This window comes from Gallus gallus, chromosome 11, assembly GCF_016699485.2.
Source record: "Gallus gallus isolate bGalGal1 chromosome 11, bGalGal1.mat.broiler.GRCg7b, whole genome shotgun sequence".
Lineage (NCBI taxonomy): Eukaryota > Metazoa > Chordata > Aves > Galliformes > Phasianidae > Gallus > Gallus gallus.
In genome coordinates, this window is record NC_052542.1 from 2,949,953 (window position 1) to 2,976,920 (window position 26,968).

Consider the following 26,968-nt stretch of genomic DNA (forward strand, 5'->3'; position numbering starts at 1 on the left):
TAAAATGACTAATTAATTCATGAGCATCATATTGGTAATGCAACCTGAAAAGCAGGCTAGGTGATGATCTGCAGACACATCCCGAGCAAGCAGTAAGTAGTTAGTTATACTTGGTTATAGTCCTGTGAATAATAGGCCATTTCTCTTGTTTGTAAGTGGGGAAAAACTTAGAGTAATGGCAGCTTTCATGTGTTCAAGGAAATGCAACTTCTGCTTATCTCTGAGCTTAATCTCTTTGTTCAGCTAAAAGAGATTGGTGAGTGAGAAATTACAACATGGCAATGTTTTCATGAGAGGGCCTAGGTGCTGCTGATGGCATCACACAGTGTGGGTATGCTAACAGTGAGGGGAGATTTGGATTCAGTGCCAACAATATTGAGGGTTTTCTTCCTATCCTGGTCACTGGCACCAGGAGATCGCAGCTGTTCTGTTTTTAAATATGGCAAGTCTGAGGAATGAGAATGGTGACGTTACTGTGTAGCAACTTGCAATTGAAGTGGACCTAAGGCCTTTCAGTCCTGGGGAAGTTCAGTTCTGTATGCTGTAGCTCTTGAAATTCTGTAAGGACTAGACTAGTTTGACTAGAGATTAACATCTGTCTTCTAAGGATTTAGAAGGTGCTGTGATTTTTTTATTTTTTTATTTTTTTCTTCCTGACCTGTTTTGAACAGGAAAAGCAGGTTAGGATATGCTGAGGATGCTGTCTGCAGACTTAGCAAATACTCTGGGTAGGATGGGACGTGGCTGAGGGCGTTACTGCTAAGAGACTCTTCTTGGGATAACTCTGAAATAGTGAACGTGAGGAGAAAAATATAGCAAAGCACCTATTGGGTTCAACTGACTATCTCTGAGCCAGGTAGCTCTGGAATGGTTAGCATCACAGCCTCAACAGCACTATGTGTAGTTCAGTCAAGAAGCTGGACAGACAGAGACGTGGTTACAGGACAGAGGTGGTTCTGCTCATGTTACTGGTCTCGTGAGCTGCAGTCATAAGTGATTATAAAATGGGCTCTAGATGTTTTGGGGAAAAAATCTAGAGTTTTGGGGAAAAACATCTAGAAAAAGTTGGGGAAAGATTGCTGGGGATATGATTATGGTTTGTTGGTTGTGCGTCTGTCATTGAACATGAAAGAAAGTTTGGACTTTAGATACAGAAGGGGAAAATGTATCTGGAGTACAAAGAAAGGGCCAAGGAATCACTTTTCTTGTGCCAGCACTGCAGTTTTCATAGGTGCAAAATGAAGCTTATTTAGCGAGAGCGAACATGTAATATTTGTATTGAGGTCACTGTAAAAGTACATACGTTTGCTTGAGGTATAATTATGAAGCTGGTAGAGAACCAGACACCCTTGGATCTAAGCACCCTTAAATTTATAACTGTGCCATTTGAGTCAGAAATTCTTTACAAAGGCTGTTACAATTAATAAGTTCTGAATTCTATTTGGCAAGCACAGTATGTCTCCTCAGAAATTCTTCTTATTCCTGTCTATTGTTGCTAATTCCAGAAGTGCTGTCTCACATCAGCTATAGGTATAAATCTTGTACAAAATATATGGCAAAGGTGGTTGCTGTTCAACAGACTGTGCCACTAAAACTCAAACTTTTTGAACTCTTTGTGTAAGAAGACTTGCATTTTTCCCTAAATGCTCTAAACCACTGCCCTCCCCACACACACTTGAATCTTTTTCTCTATTGTTCAGTGTACCCAGGAAAAATAAGACTGTGGTTTATCATTCATTTTTATTTTTTGCCCACATAAAACATAGGCTGTTTTTGAGCTTTATTAAAAACACTCTGTTCTTAGTCTTCCAAATCAACTGGTGAGCACTGATACTGAAGAGATGAGACTTTCAGTAATTTTCTTGACATAAGCAACATAACGGTGCTTTGCAGATGCATGTTGTTTAGTGAACACTGTGAGTGAGTAGCTGTGCTGCGCAGAAGAGTAACTGCTATGAGAATGTGCTTCTCTGGAAGATGCAGTGTTAGAATGCCAGTTACTCACTCTTCTCTCTCAAACAGGTTCTGCTGGCATCCTTTAGGAATTATATAATGCTTCATACTTGCTACTCTTCAATCACTTCAGTCAAATTTTATAGGTTTACAAGATGTCTTTCACAAATGACAAATGAATTCTAAGATCTGGAACTTAACATGTTTTATTCCTCACCGTTTGCACCAGGCTTGCAAATAGCTGACCATAAAGGATGTGGAAGACAGCCCGAACTCTTCCTGTCACTGAGGTAGCTTTCCAGTACTAAAAGGAGTAAAGAGGTCATTGGTTTGTTTGTTTTGATATGAAAATTGAAGTGGCAACTTGTACCAAAGATAATATACTAAAACTGGTGCAAAGGGAAAGTTTTTGTCCTAGCTTTGGTGCCTAGCATGTCAAACTGTGTTTGCAGAACTTCTATGTGGCACAGTCCTGGGCTATGTTTCAGATGTAAGGATCTTGCCTTTGTCTGGCCTGTTTTTTGTATACTCCCTCTTCAGAATATATCCTGCTTCTGTACAGTGGGCTCTTATAAACCTACTTGCTATACAGTGGTTACTATCATTACTGTTGCATGATTTTCTTGAGCCTTTCTCCAAATGGATTACACAAGGCCAGCTTTCTGCTCAAAGCAAGAGGCATCGTGGCCTGGGTTTTCTATGATATTCCCCAAATCTAAGCTTCATTTGTCAAATGAGCTCAACTTGTTTTTGCTTTAGAAGTTGGGTACATTTGAAGCATCACATTTTGTTCAGAATTACCTTGGTTTACACACTCATCAAGAGTTTTGTCACACAGTATCTCACTGAATATGATCTTGAATATGAACCTGTGATCCTTTTTTTTTCTCCCCTCAATTTCTTGAGGTTCTTCCTCTGCATTAATTGTTCAGGCTTTCATTTACAGGCACAAAGGACTATCTTTAAAACATGCTTTCTAGGCAGTCAATTTCTGACCAAAGGTCAAACCATGCATGTACCTCTTTTGACTCGTATGTATTAAAATATTGAAGATAATGTCTCTTGATAATTCTTCATGATGGGGGAAAAAGTTCCTCCTTTTCAAAAAATGCATTTGCAGTTATCTTACTGTAGCATTCACTGAAAGATTACTAATGTGGAGCTTTATAATTAATCCTTTCTGCACTGTCGTAAGAGTAATCTAATGGACATTTCTGGGAGGGCTGCTGATGGGAAGATATTTATAGAAAGTATCAAGGGATGTGTGACAAACTGAGGTACGTAGTTTGGCTTTTAAATCTTTCTAACCAGCTCAGAGCAGAGATGGTGTCAATGCTGGTGAGTATGCAGTTTGCTGCTGTGCAGTGTGAGCACACTCTGTGCCTACTGTTCCCAGCCCACCCACCATGTTCTGAGAAGAGTTCAGCTTTTCAAATGTTGTAAACATTGCTCCAGCTGTGTGAAACCAGTGGAGTGGCTACAGTAGTTGCTGAAAGGCCAACTGATGCCAGCCTTAACTATGCAGACTTTAGAGAAAATAGTTTAAGCAGTCCCAACACTGGGCAAACAAAGATTTCCTCTTAACCCCATGATAGCAGGAAACCCTGATCCGGAAGGACAAGGCTTTTTTGTTTCTGTGTTTCTCTTTCAGAATGGCTTCTCTTGAAAATCCCCACTAAATCCTCAGTTGTACCTGTCCGTGCCTCTGAATCCAGGCCATTTGGTTGAGTTTCTTGTTTCTTCATAAGGGAGATTTCCTCCATGCAAAACTCTGCAGTGCTGTGCTATAGATGTTTTTTTTTGTCTCACTTTATCAGACCTGAATGTGGTAAATTTTGATATACCAGGGATCCATTCTGAAAATTTTAATGCTGCCTTTCATAAATACACCTTCATGTGGTCTTTTCCGTAGTTGTGTTTTTTGTTTTTTGGTATTTTTTTTGTCCTATGAAAACAATTGTTTGTGTAACGCAGCCTTTCAGGTAGTAGCTGTTCTGGTGGGGAGATGGGACAGTTACTTAGCATGCCCAGTGTTTAAGGCACCTTTTTCCTGTGGTTTGGATGGTTCTGTACTGACCGAGGAACAATGCCAAGAACATTGAATCGTTTATGTATAAATTATTGATTAGTTTTAAATGAATGAAACTGATGAGAAGCACACATTAAAAGTTTCTAGTGTTCATCAGTCACCATCTGTTACTGCAGTGAATGTGCTGATGGGATGTAAATAAGGCATTAGATAAACCTGAGTACCTTTGAGTGACAGCAAAAAAATTAGAGCTGAAAAAGAAGACCATAGGTATGAAATAACAGCAGCAGAATGGAGTGAGATAATACAGACAGCTGTAACTGCAGGCAGGAGGCATTACTATCATTGTAGATCTATGATTCAGATAATGTTAGTACTTGAATAGCTGTGTTCTTCCCCCAGCTTAGTCCATCCTCACACATTTCCTACCTAACATCTTGCTTGGTGGGTACAGGAAGAGCTGGGGACTCATGGCCAGTGCATCATTTGAATGTCTAATGCTGGCTCTTGAATTAGGGTTCATAACTGGGAGGGTCTGTGTCTCTGATCCTTTTCCTCTCCTAAATGATATGATGAAATGATTCACTAAGAGGCATAAGGGAGGAAAAGAAAAAGTGATTATCTTTTCATTAAAGCCTTAAATTTTCTTGGGTTTAAATGCTGAATCTATCTGGAATAGGGAGATAAATCCTTCAGAAAGGTGTGAGCAGTTAAAAGTTTGAGTTACGGGAAAGTGATGAAACAACTCATGATTGATACATGATATGATGACAAATACTGAGACTGTAAAAGGTGCACATCATAACTGAAAAGGCTCTAACATGCTTTATATACATGACCTAAAATGTCAACCAAATGTCGAGTTGTTGGAATTGAGTATCACAGTACTTCAGAGATTTTGTGTTATCTCTGTGGGATACAGTAGAAAATAGCCTGATGGAATTCAGATGGTGATTGCTTGATACTATTTAAGAGAATGATCTACCTTAGTGTTCTACACAAATTCAGGTAATGATGTCACACCTACTTGAAACTTGTCTGTATTTCAGCTAGCTATGGTATTTTTTAATGTCTCGACGTCCTATGGTTACTACTAAACGCTTTCTGTCTTAGTGGTTGTGAGACACTGCATGTTTGTTGGTTTTTTTTGTTGTTGTTGTTTGTTTGTTTTTTGTTTGTTTTTTGCATATATTTGAAAAAATTGATAATGGAAAGCGATATAAATTCAAAATTATAGGACGAACAGTCTAAGATACAGCAGTACTGAAAATATGGCAAATCCTAAGACACCTCTGTCCATTTTACCAAAGTTTATTCAGTACTCTGATGTTCTGCCCTGTGAGCTTTGGAGTTCAAGTATATACCCAGTAACTGATGGCCCACCATAGAGCCTCTAGTATGACTGGTAGTTATTTTTGCCTCTATAACCTAGATGCTGTCAGATCTTCCCTGAGAAGCATTGACTAAATGGGAAGCATCTTTTAATCTTTTTTCACACACTCGGTTGAAACTAACAGAAATGGGGACCTATGTTACTTGTTGAAGTGTTCTGAAGTCTCAGTTGACAGATGCACTGTGCGCTAGGGCGAGGACTGTCTGGCAGCTATATACAGTTTGCTTTAACTATCCTGAGCAAAGTGTGATTTAGACTGTCAATATAGTGCTTTATCATAATGCTCAGAAGCAAAGCACTTTTTTTTTTTTTTTTTTTTTTTAAAGCATCAGTATAGAAGCAAATAAATAAGCTCAGGTTTAGTCTACTATGGAAGTTAGCTCTTTTGTGCATTGAGTAGCTTGGCTCCTTCCCCTTCTGATAAGAGCTATACTTAAGAGTTTAGCCTTTCTTTTCTTCCTTCCTGATTGAGTACCTTTAGTTTTTACAGCCAGTATTCTCTTTTAAGTCTTCGGGGGTTTATATCAGTTAAATCTCTCTAGCTATCCCCCTGCTTCCACATACTGTGCTTTTTTTGGGGAGACAATCTGGCCATCCTGCTGGTTTGAATATGCCTCCACATATTAAGTATCAGTTCTTTTACTAAACCATTCCTTTTCTTCTCTGAAGTATTAAATTCTCTCCTTTCTCTGAAGGATACCACAGAGCACAGTTTCACTGGGGCCTGTACTCAGTTTGTCTGCACGGTGGAAAACAGCAAGCTACCATCTTACGCAGCTCATTACTGACTCTTGATAGAGACCAGACACTACCCACCCATTTGCAGTAGCAGATTTCCAACCTTTTTCTGTTTATATTCTTCTTTATATTCTTTCTTGTAAAAGCAAATCTCCACAAAACTACTTTGTTTTGTTCTGTTTGGCTCTATAATTAAGCATAGGTGACTACTGTATTAGCAGCTGCACCAGAAGTCCAGACTTTTCTTTCTTTCAGTTGGAGGCAATACATTTTGGTGATGTCGTTCCATTAGTATCTTCTGGGAAAGGTTAAAAAGTTATTTTCTATCACTCTTTTTTGTTTTTGTTTTGTTTTTTTTCAGGAAAAGGTAAAAGATAGTCCAGTCCTTGGTTAACTGGAAGTAGAAGCAGTAATGACTTTACTAGAGCTTGGTACAGAGGGGTGCTAAAGAAACTGCAAATCTCCTGCTCAGTTCTGTTCAGTTCAGTGCAGGCAGGCCAAAGCTCTTTTCCTGTGTTCTCTCTACTTGTGTGACTTCGTCTCCTGTTCTTGCTTATCTTTATGTGGTGAGGAGGTCATACTGAGAATGAAGTGACTCAAAATATATAAAAGGTGAGAAATCATTCCAACTCTGTGTGATCCTAGATTTACCTCTTGGCAAATAGAAAGCTAAAGCCTAGTGTGCTATAAACTTCTCACTTTATCCTCAATGTCTGTGCCTTTAGAAATCTCACGAAGTGTGATTCAGACAGGTGCTTCTTGAGCACTGACAGTACCTTCCCTACACAAAAGGGACTTCAGTTAAATGTGAAGATTCTGGAGAAGGGTGGGAGGAGAGCTGTGTCTAATTGTAAACCTTTTTTCTTACCCCTGACTTTTCTTAGAAGTAATTAGAACAGATGGCAAAAAGAGGGGATGATCGCTAAGTTGATTAAATGTTTTACCATCCTCTCCACACCCTATCTGCATTTTGTCTTTATTACTTAAAAAAAGAAAAAGGCAACAGCAACAAACAAAAATAATCAAAGAAGTCAGTATGCTTGATTTTATCCATCCGAGTGCCAGCAGTACCAAAGATCTGAAGGTACCTACCAGTTTTAAACAAAGGTGTTTGAGATGTGCCTTCAGAACAGCTCAACAAGCAAGCTCTATGTATGTCAATGTGTTTCTTTTAACTTCACTTCTGAGTACTTTTTGTGGTGTGCAACATTCAGTTTGATCTGATTACTTGAGCCAATCTGGAGCAGATCCTTGATGTCTGCAAAATGGCATTCTGTGCTGAATAAACTTCTCACGTGGATTTTGGATGAAGGAAATAGTTTTAAAATTGCAAGCTGTGAGAAGATAGATGTGTAATCACCTTTTTCATTTTCACTACTTATGAAAGACTTATTAAATATTTAAATAGGAACTGTTATCCAGTATTGTACTGTATTTAGACTGTGGTTGTCCAACCAGAAGCAATCTCTTTGTTACAAGTGATACAATTCCATTTATTACAACTAGCCTGAAAGCTGTTTGAACTGCTAAGGATTCATATTCTATTTGGAGAGGGGGGAGGGGGAAAATAAAGCATAGTGCAATACGTTGCAAGTGAAACATAACAGTGAAGGCACAGCCTCTGCAGGGTGGGATCAAAAAGAGAGGGCAAAAATGGCACAAAAATTGAACAATGAATATTAGAACATGCTATGCTTGGCCAGTGATACATTTAACTCTTGCTTATCTAAGAGATTTTGTACAACTTAAATATCTAGAAAGTATTGCGAAGACATTTGTGAGAGATTTTTCTGTTTCCTGCTATAAGGCAGAAGTTGAGGTTATCTTTTGTAGCAGAGGAAGACTGCAACTGAAGACAGACCTGCTCACTAACCAAAATCTTTTTTGTATGTGTGCTCTGTATTCTTTCTCGCTAAGGAAATGTCATTGGTCTCCAGTGTCATTTTTAGCAGCTGGATTATTTCCAAAGAGTTTAGGCTCAGTCAGTCAGCTTTTAGAGTCTCAGTGAAACCATGCTCCCAGTCACCAAATGCATGTCTGTCTCTCCAAACCATCATGTCATTCAGCCCAGTACTTGGCTGGTGTTGGATTGTTCATTACCTTCATTGTTTGTGCAACTTTTCCATTATAACCGCTGTCAGTGGTGAAGTCAGATGGCAAGAATGACATTCGTGGCATAACTTTTCCACTCCCCAATATCCCATAGTAGCACTTAATTCAGTTTCAGAATTGCCTTATTTGTCCTAATGGTTTGACTTGCACTCCTTAACCAGCTAGTGTGACACAGCCAAGCAAATGGCACAGGGTGAGCAGCCAGTGTGCCAGAGACGCTGCCATAAAGCATGTTGAGAACACGTTGAATTAATGGCAGTAAACTGGAAATCTGCAGATCTGCAGTGTGATAAAATTCCTTCAGATTTGTAAATGGTGGTGCCTTTATGATATGTTTGGTTGTTTTTTTTTTTTTTTTTAATGTCAGACTCTAAAACATAATTAAATCACAGAAAACCAGTGTTCTGGAACAGGCTGCGCAGCGGCTTTGAGGGCACTTATTCAACTGTCAAAAGACAGGGAAAATCTGTTCTTATGTCATACTCACAGAATTTCCTATTTGAAAATAGTGACATACTTCTAAAAGTCTGTCTCACCTTTTTCCAACACAGTGTAAGACTTGGCTGGTGAGCACACCTAAGGGCTCACAGAACATTTATAACAGATCCTCTTAGTGCAGCTCACTCAATTGACAGAAGGACTTTCAAGAGTACATTGTTCCTTTTTTTCCATCCTGCTTATTTCAGGTGATACCTGAATATACAGCACTGCATGTCCATATTTCTTGATTGTCTGAGTCCTCTTTAGGTGCAGAAGATTGCAGTCTATCATTTCAAAAATTGTGATGTCGATCAAAAACCAAAGAAGAGAACAAGCTGGTAGTAGCTTTTTCCATGTTAGAGGTAAGGTGGGTAGGAAGGAGTCTTGAGTTGGGTGTGAGGATGGAACAGCCTTAATAATGGAAACAAAACTGGAATTACAGTGGAAAAACAAAAACACCCCACAGGAAATGGCATCTAGGGTACAAATACTCACTGTCAATTAGTTGTAATAGAAACCAATGTAGAAAATAATCTGCTGGCACTCCTGATGCCACACACAAACTGATGCAAAGGGCCAAGTGCTCTCTGATCAGAACTGCTCATTTTCAGAACATCTTGCTTATACCTTTTTCAGGCCCTTTAGCTCATGTTCCCCACCCTCTTGCCAAGAGAATCAGTCTGTCCAGTCTTTTCAAATTTCTGTGCTGTGCATCTTTTTTATTTTATCCCATCAATTCCCTTTTACCTTCATGGATATTGCAGCTCTCACATGCAGAAATGGTTAACATCAATACATTTTTATTTGCTGCATCACAATGAATATTTCTGTAAGATGAGTGTAATGTCAGGAACATCTTTTGAAATAAATGTCCAAGGCCTGTAGCCTCAGGCTGCAGATTGCTGATTTGAGAAAGATTTGCCTGTGTGTTAGAAAAGCAACATTTAAGAAGATCAGACTGGTTAATTGATGATCTTGCCCCAAAACATTGCCTTAAAAAAAAAAAAAAGGCGGGGGGGGGGGGGGGAGGAGACAATTATTTTAAGACTGTATTTTGTTGTTCTTCTTCCCTTATTTGCCCACCCCAAATTCTGTCTCTCTTAAATGCTTGTTTTGTGATTGCCATATGCAAAGGCTGCTCTGGAAGTACTGCCTTCTACTATTTTGGCCTGCAATGTCAGAGGCAGATGTTGGTGGTACTGCAGTACAGGTTGAACCCTCTTGCCAATATTTCATTGCATGTTGCTGTGTGACAGATGACAGTAGAGAGGCACTCTGACAAAACTGTGTCTGACATGAAAGTGCAATAGGGAGCACAAGTACAGAACCGAATTTCTTCAAGTAGGGGAAATTGCACCTACTGACATTCATCGATGCATGCTGACTATTTATGGAGACCAAGCAGTGGATGTTAGCACAGCGAGGTGATGGGTGGTGCAGTTGCAGAAGTGACAGTGAGTCACCTCTGCTGGTGTAGGATCTTACAATTGCGGCATGCAGGCTCTTGTGCATTTTTGCCAGCAGTGAACAGCTAGTAGTGGTGACTAAGTTGAGAAACAGAAAACTTGTTCTATCAAACAGCTTTATTGTGCTCTTTGTACCTGTTGTAGTTTCCATGGAATTAAAACAGGAGGCATTCATTTCAGGGCAACCTATGTATATGCAAGTGAGTTCTGAGAGATGTTCTAAGAGACAGCCTATGGAGAAAAGCCTCTCTTTCTGCAGTGATTCAAGTGGTAAGGACTAAATTAAAGGACTAAATTAACAGACAACAACAGAAGAAAGGTGGAGTTCACTTATGAGATTTTGCCTTTTTTTTTTTTTTTTTTTTAGTATGTATAATGCTGCTTTTGTACTGTTCCTTCAGGATACATCTTCAGTGAGAGCTGAAAAGACCATGAACAGAAGTTAATGTGGCTTGCTAACAGGCACAGGCAGTTTGGTGTGGCTTCTGGTTAAGCTTTCTTGTATGCTATGCATTTCTTTGTGATAAGAAAAATTCTGATTTCAACCCTCACCTAACTCATTACTGTAGAGTTAAATATCACTGTGTGCTTTGAGTGTGAAACGGGCAGGAGAAGACAGCAGAGATAGGGTCAGAAGCCTGGAAACAAGTAGACAGAAGCAGATAAAACTAATGCTGTGGAATATTGTGAAGGAAATAGCTGCATTAAAAGATCCCATCCCTTCATCTCATGTTTGGGTCCCAAACATTCTGATTGTTCATCTAAAAGGACTTGCTTTAACAGGGCGCTTCTTCTTTCCGCTTGCTTGATATGACAAAATAATGTTTTGTACATTATTAGTGATGTTTTCACAACAACTGGAATAATGTCCCACTACCTCTGCTCTGAAATGCAACTGATATGGTGTCAACATTAACACTTCAGGTTAGCCACGCTTGGTTTTACATGCCGTGGCTTGAATGCATTTCCTATCATCTTTCAGATGCTATCAGTCATAGTCAATCAGCCTTCAGCTTATTAACATCTGAAAGAAGATCTGAACTGGCAGAAAAGTATATGCCATCAATCTGTGGGTTATTGCTGGTGTTGGTATATGCTAATTATATACTGAGTGATCATACTAAAACCATGTGGAGCAGCCTTGAAAAACCATATCCCGTATTTACTAAAACTCAGATATAACTACTCTGCCTTCAGCAACTGACACAGTGGCTACTGCGCTCTGTTATACTTGCAGATTAAAATCCATTGGCAAACATGATCAGTTAGGATGTGCACTGTAAATAACAGGCTAATCCTAAACTGGTCTGTGTTCTCACTGTACAATGTGAGCAATGACTGCGTGACCTCCATTCCTCATCTCTCCTGGGTAGGTGTCCATTGTAACCAAAGGCCATAGCTTTTGCTTCAGAGTTGAAATTGGAACACTTGCATACTTCAGTACAGTTAGGTACACAAGTGGGATTTCACAGATGAACATAAGACCTTGCAGCCAAACTGCAAGGGATGCTAAATAAATAACGAAATCTTTTCAGTAGCACTAATATCACTGAGATGGGATGTAGATTTTAAGGCATTTCCATCAGTATTTCTTGATAAGCCAACCTTTGTTTAAAAGAGAATATATAAAATAAGACAGTCTGTAGGAATTCTACATCAATCTTAGAAACAATTTATCACATCTGTGATTACTTCCTTTTTCAAGAACGAAGATTACTATTTATGATGCCTGAATAGCAGTTTCTGGAGTAATTTCTGAAAATAATCTTACATCAGCATAGTGGAAACAATCAACTTCGCAAATAGGAAGTCATTAGTTATTGGGGAAACTGATTCTGTCGGGGCCACTGGTCACTTGCTGAATATGTATAGGCTTGCTGCTGCTGGGCCTAAGCTGAGCCCCACACGCAATGGTTCAAAATTACCACTCTTCACAGACAAATATGAAATGTTCTTCACTTCATCTGTCATGCCTGAGCATAGCTGTTACCACCACAGTGGCAAGAAGGGAGTTCTCCCCACTCTGCAGTCAGGGCTGCATTTTAAATAAATGACACCGTATTTGCATTCTTTTTATTTATTTCAACGTTATGATTTAGGAGCCTAAACACAAGTTCTTCCCTTTTATTTCAGCAAGTAGCACTGCAATCATAACTTACAAAAATGTTTAAAATACAAAATGTACATGAAATTACAATACAAGGCTCTGTAAACATCTAGAACTTAATCTTTATTGTCCCATATTTTTAAATATAAAACTTCAATTTGAATGATTTCCGAACCTCAAGGAATGACATCCATTCTGAGTATCAAAAATAGTTTCAAAGCTCTGTTTGTATCAGGATAAAACAGTCATGTTGTTTTCATTCTTTGGTTTAACAAGGATGGCAGTTCCACTGACAAGGTGAAAGTTTCACTACAGAAACAGAGATGGCTAGTTTATGTTAATTTCAAACATAGAACTCCCTGCCCCTTTGATTAAAATATTATCCCATTTTTTTAAATGTTGATCTCTTTTGACCCTCCTTATAGCAAAGCTACCTCACCATTAAGGCTTTCCTTCAGGATAATCTAAATTAGAAGTTTTGGAAGAGGACTCAGGAAGGAGAAAGGACTTAAGGGCAAGAAAGTGGATGCCAACAAAACATGAATAGTTACCAGGTTCTGCTGTTTAATTAAATTTGCATAGTCCAATAGAGATTGTGTGCTTTTTATATCACTAAAATTACACAAGTTAAACAGTCTTTACCTACATTATCACACAAGCTAAAATAAAATTAAGACCCTTGTATTGAAGCTTTTACAAGGCAAATACAAAACTGCTTTAGTATCCAAAGCTATATATATATTTTTTCATTTCATTTTTAAATAGGAAAGTATCTATGTCTACAGGCATCAAGGTATTTAAAGGCATCAGAAAATTTAGTGCATAGCAACTCTGTACTGTATGGGCTCCTATATTTTAGGTACAGTATGAATTCCAGCTACTTACTTGGAGAACTTGCAAGGAGAATCTGTACCAGTAGGATAAAGGAGTATAAATCCCATACAGTGTGAAAAGCTTTTAAGTTAGAATTTTCCTACAAACAATGCTTAATGCAAAAGACCCAGTAAATGATTGAAAACTGAAACGTGCCTTGCCACCAGCACACAATCTGAAGACAATTGCATAGCTTACTGTGGGGTTTTTCTGGTGTGTTTTTAATGTCAGAAACTTAAGTAGATCTATTTCTGAGCATGTCACCTGTTATCTAGGACCTTTAACACAAATGAGTAGAGGACACAGTAAAGCACCATCACTAAGGGACAGGTGTAATATCACACCTTTCAGATCACAACCCTGCCAATCTTTTACTTCAGTTTTTAAGATTTGCATCATAGAACATTTGCATTCACAAGGATGCTTAGATTCCCAGTGTGTGTGCTGTGCCCTTGCATTCAGATGTTTGAAGTAACTACAAAACACCACTATAGTAGCTTTAGGCTGGACTCTAAAAGGAGGGAACTGAAAAGAGTTACAGCTTCACCTACTTAGTGTATGGTCTTCTAAAAAAAGTACATATTTCAGCTATTAATAAGATGTGCTTACATCTACTTATTGCTAGAACTTACATATTGACTAAAATCTAGATGTAATGCTTTGCCTGCAAAAGGCTGAATGAAGTATTTTCTATGGTTTTCCAGCAAAATGCAATGCTGGGAATCTGAATTTATTCCTATGGTGAGTATTACTGTTTGGTAATGGGGTTGACTTTAAGACTTAACATTTACTGTAATTTTTTAAGAGCCTATGATAATCTAGAGAACAGAGATGCATCCTCTACGTGTGATTAGCTGATAAAAACATCCACTGAGCATCTGAGATTCAGTATATTTCTCATCTTATTTGGCTGTGATTGTTGTACCCTGTATTTTCCATATCAGAAAGCCTTGTAAACTAGCATTTCTTGAGGGGGAAGGAACATTTGTGGCCTAAGCAGGCAGTTTCAGATCCTCTCCTAGGTTCCTAATCATAGAGGCCCGAGATTTTCAGTAACTATGTAAACAGATTGTTTCAGATGTATCAGACAATGTAGGTGGGGGAAACATATCCTTTGAGCACAGCACCACTTACTGCTGACGAGTCTTGTGCATTTCTTTGGTAGCTTATGCTTTACACATCTACAATTCATCATGGGCAAGTACTTACTCACTAGATCACAGTAAAATACTTTTTTGCAGACTGAGTTTACAAACAGTTTAAGGAACTGTATTATCTCCTCAGGACTTCAAAGTGGCTTGGTGAAGCATACAGCACGTAAAAGATACAGACGTGGTCAAATGATTTATTGCATGGAAAACTTGAATGCCACTGAATTGGTGACTTGAAAAATATATTCTGCAGGGTTAGCAGGAACACCTGGATCCTCAGCAAATATTAAAATTTCTCCTGTTATGTAACATGGCTTTGATGTTGCTGTTCTTTAATCTAAAATCCTACTTCTCAAATTTGATTACAAATGTAACTTTCTAAGAAAATCCTATTTCAAGGAGCCTGTGCTAATAAAGTACAGGAGAATTATCCACAAAGTTATAAAAGTTAAATTTTTGGAATGTCATTTCTATTCCAACACTTTCATGATGGAATGGTCTTTTTTCAGCCTATCAAGTAACATTTTCAGTTTATAAACAAGTGCAGATCTACTTTTGGCTTTGCTTCCTATGAATCTAAGAAAGAAAACACTACAGTATTTGTATACACAATGGCTTTCATGGCATTGGCTTCAGATGACAGGTATAATCTACCATTGGAAGATCATAATTAAAAATAATAATAATAAACAATATAAGCTTAAAGGCTTTCCAAAATGACCAAAAGGTGTTAACAAATCATCAGTTACAAACTACACTATCTCTAAGGGAAAGCAGCACACAGAAGATGTGTATTAAATCTTTTTCCATATTCAGTACTGTGAATATTGTAAGAGCAAACTAACATTCCACACATTTGAAGCACTTATAATATAAAAGTATTCTATTTTAATGCAAAAAGCAAAGCTTATTTGTATCTTTAAAACAGTTAAAAGTATCTGGTGTAGATTGTGTGTCCATTTTAAGAAGTCTCTTTACAGCATCCGATGAACTATAATTATAAATGCGCTGTCTCTACATCAAAAATGTAACCCACTAAAAGGGCTTTGCAAGGATCCGCTGTTCCAGTTTATAAAGGCCACAGAGTTGGAAGCACAGTAAGTCTAAAGAGGAAGAGGATGAAGAGTATTCAGAGAGACTGTGAAGTTTTCATGGATGTTTAGCTGTAAGCTTATCTGTTACTGGATTCCATCAGATATTCTTGTCTCCAAAGATCCAGGGCACGTACGTGGAGACTGGGTGGCCACTGTTGTTCCATGTGACACTGAGATCTGTGACATATCTCTTCCTATGATCTCATTTACTAAAAAAAGAAAAGAAAAAAGGATGTTTTTATGCTTTTCAAAACACACAATTTATCAGCCCATCTCTTTTAAAAAGAAGTATTGCAGTGCTAAGCTTTGATGCAGTAAAGTAACAGAATGAATTAGGACACTAACTTCAGTAACAGTTAAACAGGAATGTAATCCATGTCAGAGAATCTCTATAACACTTGCAGAAAACAAGTAAATGCATATTCATGAAAACCAGGTCAATAAAAGGCACAGTACAGGTCAATTTAATACAGGTTTCTTAGAACTTTGTGTTCAGGAGAGTTGCAGGCACAATTACCAACCCCAGGCTCTCTAAAGCTATTTACAGAACTTCCTTAGAACTTGGATGCTGTTAACGTGGTGTTGTTATTTTTTTTTTTAAACTACATACTTATTTAATTGGCCAGTTTTCTGAATGTTTATGTTTATAATGCTGCAGTAACAAAAATGGTCAGTTTTTCTACAGTGAAGTATTAATACTGACTAATATGCACGTCAATTCGGTTTGGGTGTCATAGCAGGTGTAGAATATCTCTCACTCAGCAAGACATAGAGTACCCCAAATTACAGTAATAGGAGAAATGCCTCTGGTATGAATTTGTTTGGATCTTCTGTAAGCATACGTATAATACGATCCTTTTGTTGAATAATGACCATTCCTAGTGTAAGAGGACGTTATTTTTGTACCTAAAAATATTATGCTCCATCAGTTTCTGTCAGGGTACTTGTTGGCTTGCTCTAAGGGACCCCAATAGCTGTTATTTACTGCATGCTGCTGAACAGGGTGTGTTGCACAAATCAAATACTGCAGATGTTCAGCTAATAATGTTCAGTTAAAATGCTGATGAGTGGTACAACAACAAGTAACATAGCTAAAACTTTATCTTTTGAAATGATTAGACTCGAAGTTACTTCAAATTTCAATATATTTTATACATAGTGTGTATGTGTATATATGGTAGGCAACATCAGAACAAAGTGGTCTATACCGTTAAAACACCTTGTAGCTCCCACAGTGTTTACTAACTGAATAACATGTGGCCATATGGCATTAAACTTTCTGGAAATTACATTATATCATGAAAACAATAACTGCTCATGTGGACTGTTATTTGCCAAGTGTCTGCAAAACTCATTATGTAGAGTATTAAAGTTACCAGTTACTTTTAGTTACTTTTTTTGAACAATAGACTTCTACATTAACTTTTTTTTTTTTTTTAAATCTAAGTGTGATAGCTCTGTCATGCTTTATATTTTGGTGTTACAGAACTTTTTTGGCAGTTTTTAGCTTGATGCCAAGACAGATTTGTCTGTAAGGAACAAAGGGGCAAGGGGAAGCCTGCAAACTCCAGATTTAGGGCAATTTCAATTATGTACATAGGATGGTAAAAATGCTTCAGAGACAGCTCAGACTGCAGAAGGCAGCAGCAGAGATCAAAGCATGCTGACCTTCTGCAGTGCAGCAGCCTGGCTGCCATGTTTGAGGCAACCAGGCGAGGCTGTTCTGGGATTTGCACTCTGGGATTAGCACGGGCTCAGTGAGGTACATGGCTGCTGCCATGCTGGCTGTACCCAGCATGCTTTTCAGTAGTGGAAGGGTTGAATGGGGACAGTGGGGAATCCCTGTCCAGCATGCTGGCTATCAGATGCAAGAATGGGCATTTAAATCAGGAATGCAGATTTTCTAGAGGAGGCTGGCTTTTAGAAGCTCAATTACCCTATCACTGTATGGAAGTCATATTGAATTAGGTAGCTTGGAAATCATTTGGAATAGCTCACTGAAGATATATACAATTCAGGGCAGCAAATGATGACATACTCAACTATATCTACATGGCATTATCATAGAGTGGTTTGGGTTGGAAGGGACCTTTTAAGATCATCTAGTTCCAACCTCCTTGCTATAGCCAGGGACACCTCCCCCTAGACCAGGTTGATCAAAGATCCTTCCAGCCTGGCTTTGAAAGCCCTCATGGAGGGGGCATTCACAACTTCTCTGGGCAACCTGGACCAGTGTCTCACCACCCTCACTGTACAGAATTTCTTCCTGATATCTAGTCTAAATCTACATACACTCTTCTAGTTTAAAGACATTTCTGTCATCCTGTCGCTACATGCCCTTATAGAAAGTCCTTCCCAAGCTTTCCTGTAGGCAATCATAATTGTGCAGTAGTATAAATTAAGACAGTTTAAAAGGTAAATCATGTAATTAGTAAGAAGAGCTGTAGTCTGTGCAGAAACGTGCAGAACTGAAGGTAAAAATCACATTGTTTCCCTTCTATATATGAAAATATATAAGACTAAACTAGTAATCCAAAAGTTAGTATTCAAATGCATGACGCACTGCCTTCCTCCACAGAGTATCAATGTTACCATAGAACATTTACTTGTCTGTGATTAAAACTGAACATTTAAATTCATGAGTGTAAATGCAGATTTTCTCTACGTCTAGCTAGTCACATAAGAACTTCAGTTTTATAAATTGGGGTAGGAAGTCTATTTCATGAGTCCAGAGAGAGGCCAGAGCTGATGATGGTTTATTTATTTATTTTAAACACGTGCACTTATTTTTAATATTATTTCCTTTCTTCCTTCAACAAAAGTTTCCTGGAGAAGGCTGGTAAGCTCACTCAGGATTCCGCAATAGTGCTCAAGTATATTCTTGAAGCTCTGTGGTCTGTTTGCCAGGTTCGCGTATGGTGTGTAGCTTATAATTCTGCTGTCCTTTTGAGGAGGGGCAATCTCATGGGAGTTAAGACTGTAGGGAATAGGACCCTGGCTCTCAGTTTAACTACCTCTTTTCCCCCTAATAAAACTTCGCCTGTATGCTATGTTTCATGCCTGGTGACCTGACTGCTAATCCCAGATCTCTACTCACTAAAGATGAGGAGTTAGAAATATTTTACATACAAATAATTACAGAAATCCAGCTAATACTTAGTACTCTTGTGTGTGCTAATAGTCTATGTTGCTGGTCTTGGAATAATGAGTGGATCAGATTTAAAACAAACAGAGCAGTGGCACACTACAATTCGCACTGAAATGTGGCAGATTCTCCCACTACCAAAGTGATAACTGCGTGTGTTCTAATAACTCAATTGTCAAATATAGCATGGCTCAAAATGCACTCTATTTTGATTCCTGAAGACCTGCACTGGGGCAGCTGATAAAAGCTATTGCTCCAGTTGTTAGCTGCATAAACAGCCAGAGACTCATCATGAAGATGTGCTAAACTTGCTATTTGCAATCCAGAGTTTTTTAAATAAACTCAATTTAGGTTGTACAGCTCAGCCATTTGTGCAATGACGCACAGCTAGGGGGAGTAATTCTTACAGATGTTCCCATACAGATGTGTCCTGTGAGCTGTACTGACAAACTTCTTTAGGAGAAATTCTCACCTTCGAAAATTATCTGCATTAGCTGATTTGAGCAGAAGGGAGTTCTTTTGTTATGAAACATGACAATATCATAAGAGAAAGTGCTTTTTAAGAACAGGTTGTGGTTTTGGATGAATTTTTAAAACAATCTTGAAGAAATTACTGTAACAAGCTCACTTTACAACATCACTTTTGTTCCTGACCCTTCATTTGTCAGTCAAGTCACATACCTGTACCATCTTACTAAATTTTTCTTATTGGTATTACAACACATTTAGATGTAAACCCTGAGACAGGTGTCTTCAGTGCTATAATCAGAAGTGTAATCATTCTCTTTTTAGATACAATGACAACCAAAAACTGACATCTGCCTAAACAGTTCTAACCACAGTTACTGATTTCTTTGAGTGCTGACAGACAACTGTTTTGTACAGGAATGCCGTATATCATTCCTGGACCCTAAAGGCCTTTCTGCTAATAATGCCAGCAGCCTCCTTTCCCTTGCAGGAAGCTGGTAATCTGCAATTGGTGTCCATACTTTCTGTAGGACAAGACAGCCTTTGTAACAGGCAGTTGCCAAGCATTTCAGGTTTTCACAGGTCAAAAATACTTCTATGGAGGACTATCAGGAAACCAGTTCAGACTAAAAACTATTAATGTAAAGGGCAATAGTAAAGACCAAGGGAAAAGCAGGAAAAAACACAGTGATGTGTCCCTACAGTGTTCACCAGGCTCCAAAATGTGTCTGTCCTAGGGAATTCCAGAGACAATTTATTTTTTTGTGCTTAACAACTCTATTTGCATTTTTCTCTCAATGGTCTTTTGGGTCTGTGCAAAATTCTGACACGCACAATGTTCTGAAACATCTCCCTTCTGAAGCTTAACTCAATATTGTCATACAGACTGTAATTATTAGCATTGGACTTATGTGATTTTTCTACTTAGTGTGAATACTTCTGTCACTTGCTTTCCCAAGATTATATTTTGTGTTACCCTTTCCATGGCACCCATTCATTTTGTCATTTTCTGTGCCTTTCCCTCATTCATTTTCCTGGCCAGAGAGCCAGGCTGATTCAATGTAACTTCTGTTCCATATCTTTGAGTGGTCTAGTTGATCTTTGCTGAAACACTTCCAACAACTGTATGCATTTAATTCTTCTGTGACACCAGGGAGGACAGAAGGGGACAAGGTGTAGGCACACAATTAACATAGTGTATTTTTCTCTACTCATTTCATACTCATTCCTAGCATTTACTCATCCTTATAATAGAACTGTGAATGTTTTCATAGAAGTGTCCCTCTTGAATTTAAGGCTGCTTTATATGAAAATAGTTCAGTAACAAGATCTCTGTCTGTATGGAATCAAGGCAGTTTTGCTTTTTCACCTCTTCCCACTCTCACTACCATAATTTTCCATCCTTTTAGTAGTTTAGGGTTCAGTAGTGTAATTCTGAAGCTATACTCTTTCAGATTTAAAGCTGGAAGCAGGATCCATAAGCATCCATCCCAGTGATTGATAGCTCACTTGTCTGACACTAGGCATTCCTTAAGATACAGAATCATTCTTTTGACATCCATGAGTAAATATTAGTTTCCATTGCAACATTAGTATTTCAGTGATCCATCCTTCTTAGGCCGAGTTCCTGAAATATCAATTATTTCAACTTTTAAAATGCCATTTTCCCCAGCCGTATTTCTCAGATGCTAGCAAGTGTACATAAGCATGTTTCTCTCTGGGTGTGGTTTTCTGTGCATGTGTCTTTTTAAAAAGGGACCTGAATGTCAATGTACACTGCAGGCTTTGCCAATATGTGTCTTAAAATTTACTGGACAAGATAGATATGTGTTGGTTTTTTGGTTTGCATTTATTATTATTACACTGAGTCTGTCACCCAAGAACTCTTTCAACAATTATTCCATACCTACAAGATTCTGAGTTGCGCTTTTTGCAGTCTAGAGTAGCTCTAAGTAATACTGTACTAACCAACTGATAGTTTCAAAATCCAGAAATGTCAGCTCAGTGTAGAGTCCATTCTCTAGCTTTGGCACTGTAAGTTGTAGCTACTTACCTTACTGATTACATTCTGACAAGTAGAACTAAGTTAGTTCTGAGAGTAAATTTAAGCCCACACACTAATTGTGTAAGAGTTTTATTAAGGCCATCTAGGTTCATTAAGTGTTAACAGTCCTAAACTGAATATACACTTACAGATATTACCCTTTAAAATATCTGGGGAAAAGTAAGATGTATTTATATATGTATGTATTTATGCATACATATATGTGCATTTATTTGTTTACAGGGTTAAAACAGTTCTTCGGCATTGTAGGCATGTTTGTAATAAGGTGAAAAATACTTCAGAAAAAAACTATAAACATGAATGTGACCAATATGCTTCTTACCAATTTCTAATATCACTATTAAGAGTCACAGTGCATAATTATCTTGTTTATATGTGAAATAAAGAAGCTGATAACATCTTAAAGCAAATTCAGATGATCATTCTCAATTATAGCACATATTCAACTAGAATTCTCTCCATAAAATCTGTATTTCTGGTACTTACTGGTAGTACACACCACTGTGTTCCATCTACTTAAACTGACATTACTTTGTAACTACGAAAAAGGAGAAACGTTCAAAGTTTCTTAGAGTTAACTGATCTGGCCACCCTACCAGCTTGGCTTTACTAGGCTTGAAATTTTCATATCCTTCTGTGACCTTCCTAGATTCTACAGCACTCAGGAAGTTCTGTGGCAGCTAGATATACTTCAGGTGGAGGCTTTTACTCTGTTAAGCGTACACCTGGTTCATGACTTCCAACTATTTCAGAATGCACGTGTCCAATTATAGCAATACTTAAGTACTATGTTGTGTTTTCACTTGTATATGTTAGGACTATTAAAACACCTTCCCCTCTCCTTTGTGCTCCAATTTTAAACATTGAAGCATTTTCATAAGCAGACTCACCCTCTAGATTTTCCACATAGGAGTTGGACATGAGTGCTGAATGTTGAGTCCATTTCTCTGATGAACCTGATGGCTGGTATTCCAGGTCAGAAATAAAACTGTCTGTGTCAGAGAAGAAGACAGACATAACTACTGACTGGACTAAACCAAGAAGTTACAGTTCACTCAACCAGGAAGTGACGTTCAGTTTTCTTTTAATAGCACTAACATTAAATACCCAGTTTCATCCACAATTACTACATACGTTGACATAAATAACTATTTATAAATTGTCAATTGTCATTATTTTTCAATGTGTAGCCAGAGCCATAAAGGTATTGTTGATATTTTTCAACGTCTACCTAATTTTATACTAGATTAAATTTCATTTGGTATTTGCATAAGAGTATTCCTCTTGCAGTTTTCTCAACTTGTTTTACTTAGTGAGGTAAAGTTAATAGTGCTTACGCCTCCTGACAGCACCTCCGCTGAAAGTGGTAGGCAAAACAGTGCTAGTCAATAAAACCTTCATTCTTATTTTTCTTATCCTTTAAACAAAGGAGTTTGTTGCTGTGAACAGCTGTTAGCTTCCCCTTACTTGTCAGACTGAGTGTTTTGCTCAAGGTATTTCTCTTCAGTCAGCTGGGTCACAAAGTTTGGAGTGTAGAGATAACACTTTGTTTTCCTGTCTGTGGAGGTGGCTCTAGTGGAGGCAATGTGAGAAACTGAGGAAGCAGAGAACTGTACTTTACTGAAGTAGTTCCTGGGGAAGAAATTAATGTAGCATAGTGTATTTGTTAATGTAAACAACAAGACTGTGTTTATGCTGTTCTGATTAGTGACTATGCAGAAATTGCACTAGAATACTTTTTTGTTCTGTTCAAGCTGGTGTTGTACAGTTTAGTAAACTGGACTTTAATGCAATCTGAAAAATTACTCCGAAAGCTGACTAAATGGTGCCTTCTGGACAGAGCCACCCATCTGCTCTGCCAGTATAATTTCTGAGAACTGTGTAGGAATGAATGCTGGGAAGAACTTTATTTCCACTCCTTCCCAAAATTCAAGCAGTTCAAATTACATACTTCTTTGGTGACTCCTTGTGCTCAGCTGTTTAAAGCATAAACTTACATATTTAAAGGAGAAATGGAAAGCCTAATCTGTGTTTTGAAAAAATGTCCACTCCCATTTTGAAGGACATGATACTAAGCAGAGCATTTTCCCACCAGCTCTGGTGGAACCAGCAGGACAGTACCATTTAAATACAGATCTAATGAATCCACGGATATAAGCAGTAAACTGACTGTGGATAAAACAAATTAACTTTTACAGAGAATCTTCCCAAGCTCAGGCTTTACAATCGTTTTACAAACATTTCAGAAGGGTTTTCTGTATTTAAGTAATGTTAGAGAATGTATTTTGTATGCAATAATGTAACACTGAACTTAAAACTTCTCAATTTAAATGAAATCAGGAAGACTGATGCGTTGTAGGTGTACCCATTCATGAGTAGAACCAGGCAGATCAAGAAGTTTATGGAGGTCTATCATTTGGTTTTCAGAATCTCATCCTACAGGAGTCAAGCAGCTTAGTTTTTCTGTAGGATTAATTAGAAGCTCGTATATGCTTTACTACTATGAACTGAAAAGGAGTTGTGGGCAGCCAGACTTAAACCAGAAGATGTGCTGTTTCTAGAACAGCAGATCCCAAAAGCTATCATAAATGCACAACTGTTTCCAGTGCTTGCTGCACTAAGTAGCACAGGCTGGGTTTCTTTATATCTTTGCAAAGGAAGTTTGTTTATAGAAGACTGTATAAACTGCCTAGGCTTGGTAGCATTACTGCATCTACCTAGGAGTTTGTATTTGAGAAGACAGATAAGTGAATTTGGTGTATTTACAGATGGAAAGAACGTCAGTAAACCTCAAAGAACATTATGGACAGACCACAGCACATGCTTCCTTGAATATAAGCCTTCTTTTGTCAACTCCAGATAGTTACATCAGCTGCATTTATGATCAGCTGTTACATCATACTGGTTAGTGCTGGGTATTAAGCCTCATTTAGACTTCCCACAACCACCAAGTAATATGGTGTCAGCTTTCCCTCAAAAAAAAAAAACCAACAAAAAAAGCAGCTGCCAGGCTATACTTAACCCTCAGTCCTCCCTGCTGTGGAGCAGCCAGCTGTGACTCTGGTTAGTGATCAAAGACAGGCATGTGGAAGTACACATTTGGAATGGCAAACTACCAAGGGCATGGTGAATTGCCTTGCATGTTACTACTTCAAAAGACAGAATGAGCTTACTTTAGAAATTTCAGGTTTAAAACCAGCTATAACTAGTGATTTTTTTTTTAAGCTTATTTAGGATGTAAGAAGTGTTAAGAGCAGAGTCTGCACAGGCACATAATGTTTGCAGCTGTACAGAGTGTGTGCACACCTTTGGCCTACAGAGTCACAGTACATGTTGTAAAGTTACTTTGTACAGTAACAAAAATCTCTGTGCATGCCGTGGTTATGTCCTGCTCTGTGTTTAAATGAATTGGTTTTACTATATGTCACATGACTGCCTCTTCTTCAAGCAAGAAAATGAGTTTAATACAGTAAGTATTATACATGAGTCTTAGAGCTGGGCTGTGGAAAGCAGTGCAGAAGTGTCCAAGTGTGTTTCTACCAGTGCTGCAATGACATGCCTAACTCCTTCCAGTTTTGCTACTCTTGGTAGTATCCACACCATGGTGTAGACACGGTATTTGCATTCCCAAAATAAGTTTCTAACCTCTTTTAATTCTTAAATTCTTTCTGTGGGGATACAATTAGGTGTTCTTATGCAAAATGCAATGAGGCATTTTACAGCTAACCAAGACACACAGGAGGATTCATACATTAGCTGGTTGTAACTTCCTGATGATTCATCCAGACAACTTAATGCACTAGCAGTCTACAACTGATCATCTAGAAAGATACTGTCCTGGCATCAATTTTATGAATGTAGTGAATGGCTCCACTAGGACATACAGTTACAACATCCTTTAACTGCTGACAACCACAGACCGTTAACATCCTTTCACTTTTCCTCATCATTCCAAACTTTTCCCTTCCTTCAATCTAGTACTCAGTGTCTGGATCTTTCTTCCCTTCGTTCTTAATTAAGTTGCACATTTCCATACATTTCAAGTTTTTTCCTACCATCTTGTTCAACCTCAGGATGTCACTGAAGGAATCCATAAGCTTATGAGGAGAATTGAGGGCTGCTCCAAAAGTAACGCCTCCTATTATGTTGGCCCACAATGTCAGACGTGGACATTGGTGGTGTGGCAGTAGGTGCTGAACCTTCCCACCAGTATTCCATTACATGTTGTTGCTGCGTCACTGATGGCAGCAGAGAGGCAGTCTGACAAAATGGCGTCTGACATGAAAGTGTAAAGGGATCAAAGGCATGTCACTGAATTCCTACACCATACAGGAAAAAATGGCACCCAATGACATTCACTGGCTGGTTACTGAGCACTTATGGACACAAACCAGTGGCTGTGAGCACAGTGAGGTGCTGGGTGGTGCATTTCAGCAGTGGCAGCAGCAATAGTGGTTCATTTCTACTGGTGCATATTTTTATGAGCACAGTATGCTGGAAAAAAATGCATAGCTAATGGTTATGACTGTTGTGAAACAGTGCTATGCAGCTGAGAACCTATACTATCAAATACTGTTATCATGCTCTGTGTATCTGTTGTAGTTTCCATGGAAGCTACAGGAGGCGTTACTTTTGGAGCAACCTATGTAGAACTGTCTACTGTTTTATTGCAATTCCTGTACTGCTTGATGGTATCTAATATATAGAATACAAAGAAAGATGGTATTTAAACACAACCTTGATAAACAGTTTACACTAGTCTAATTTTCTGACTGGCTTTTAGAATTGCAGGTATTCTGTGGGTTCTGCATACAATGCAGGCTGCAGTTCTTGCCCCAAATATCCAGGTCAAGGCATGCTGCAAAATGCAACAGGTTGTTCTGGCATTCAGTATTTCTTCTATTTCTGTAGACCTTGATTGCTTTGCTGTGCAGGAAGCTGCTTAATTAGTAACTGTTAATGCACAAGTTTTAATTAGATATAGAGAAATATCACTTAGTCATTCTTCAGAACTTCCTCGCTTGTTATCGCTATGAAGGTTCAAATACAGCTTGTACAGAAGTTAAGCTGAAGCTAAAGTAGAAAGCTACCTGTAATGACCTATTCTGGTCTTTACTAGAAAATCTGTAGTCTGAGCTTCCAAGCAAGAGAGCTTACTGACTAGAGAGATATCAAACAGAGCTGTTAAAATGAATGAATGCAAGTGGCTTAGAATTTTATGTAGAATGTATCTGACAAAGCCAAATTATTGCTTGATGTACACAAAGCTGTTAGAGGATTTCTGGTTATGATTTATAAAAAATCCACATACTAGATTTTCTGATCTCCTGCTTGAGGTAACAGAGATGTAATGAGTAACAGAATGTTAAGAGGATTAGCAGAAGGTCATCCTGAGCTGCTGAATACAGTATAACATAATACCTTAAAATGGTTAAATACAGTTGTTAGGAATACATGTTGGAAATCTCGTTGTAGACAGCCATGAAATATAAGGTAAAATTGTTCCTAAACTGTTAAATAAGCTTATGCTCTTGTAAGATCAACAGTATTAGAATAGCTTGAAATCTAGAACTTGGCAGTGGGATAGACAGACTACCACAGTGGAAGCTTTTTTTTTTTTAATAAAAAAAAGTGAAAAAATTAACAGGGCCTCATCAGACAACTAGATTGAAGGCAACTTTGATTATTTTTTTTTTCTAGTTGTAAAGAAACGGGACCTTTATTAGATGATTATACAGCAGAACACAGAATGGACCACGTATACAGGAAAGGACTGAAACAACCAACTGTTGTAGCTTTCTTGTTTACACTTGCTTGCAGCCCTAAATATTCTGCTATCTAGACAGGCAAATGTCACCCTGGGAAGATGGGCAGAGAAAGGACTTAATGAAAGC

General features: G+C 38.2%; 1 protein-coding gene across 4 annotated transcripts in view; it reads right to left on the minus strand.

Moving 5' to 3' along the window:
* Nucleotides 1–12,232: 12,232 nt before the first annotated feature.
* Nucleotides 12,233–26,968, minus strand: part of NFATC3 (nuclear factor of activated T-cells 3) — a 61,056-nt gene continuing 46,320 nt past the window's right edge. For 3 of the 4 annotated variants that reach the window (XM_015292362.4, XM_025154245.3, XM_046899619.1), the window contains 2 exons: nucleotides 21,965–22,066; nucleotides 12,233–15,605 (listed from right to left, as the gene is read on the minus strand). In XM_015292362.4, coding sequence (XP_015147848.1) covers nucleotides 15,481–15,605; nucleotides 21,965–22,066 — 227 coding nt within the window. In that variant the 3' untranslated portion in view covers nucleotides 12,233–15,480. The remainder of the gene's footprint in view (nucleotides 15,606–21,964; nucleotides 22,067–26,968) is intronic. The other variant, XM_015292363.4, reaches the window with a different exon arrangement.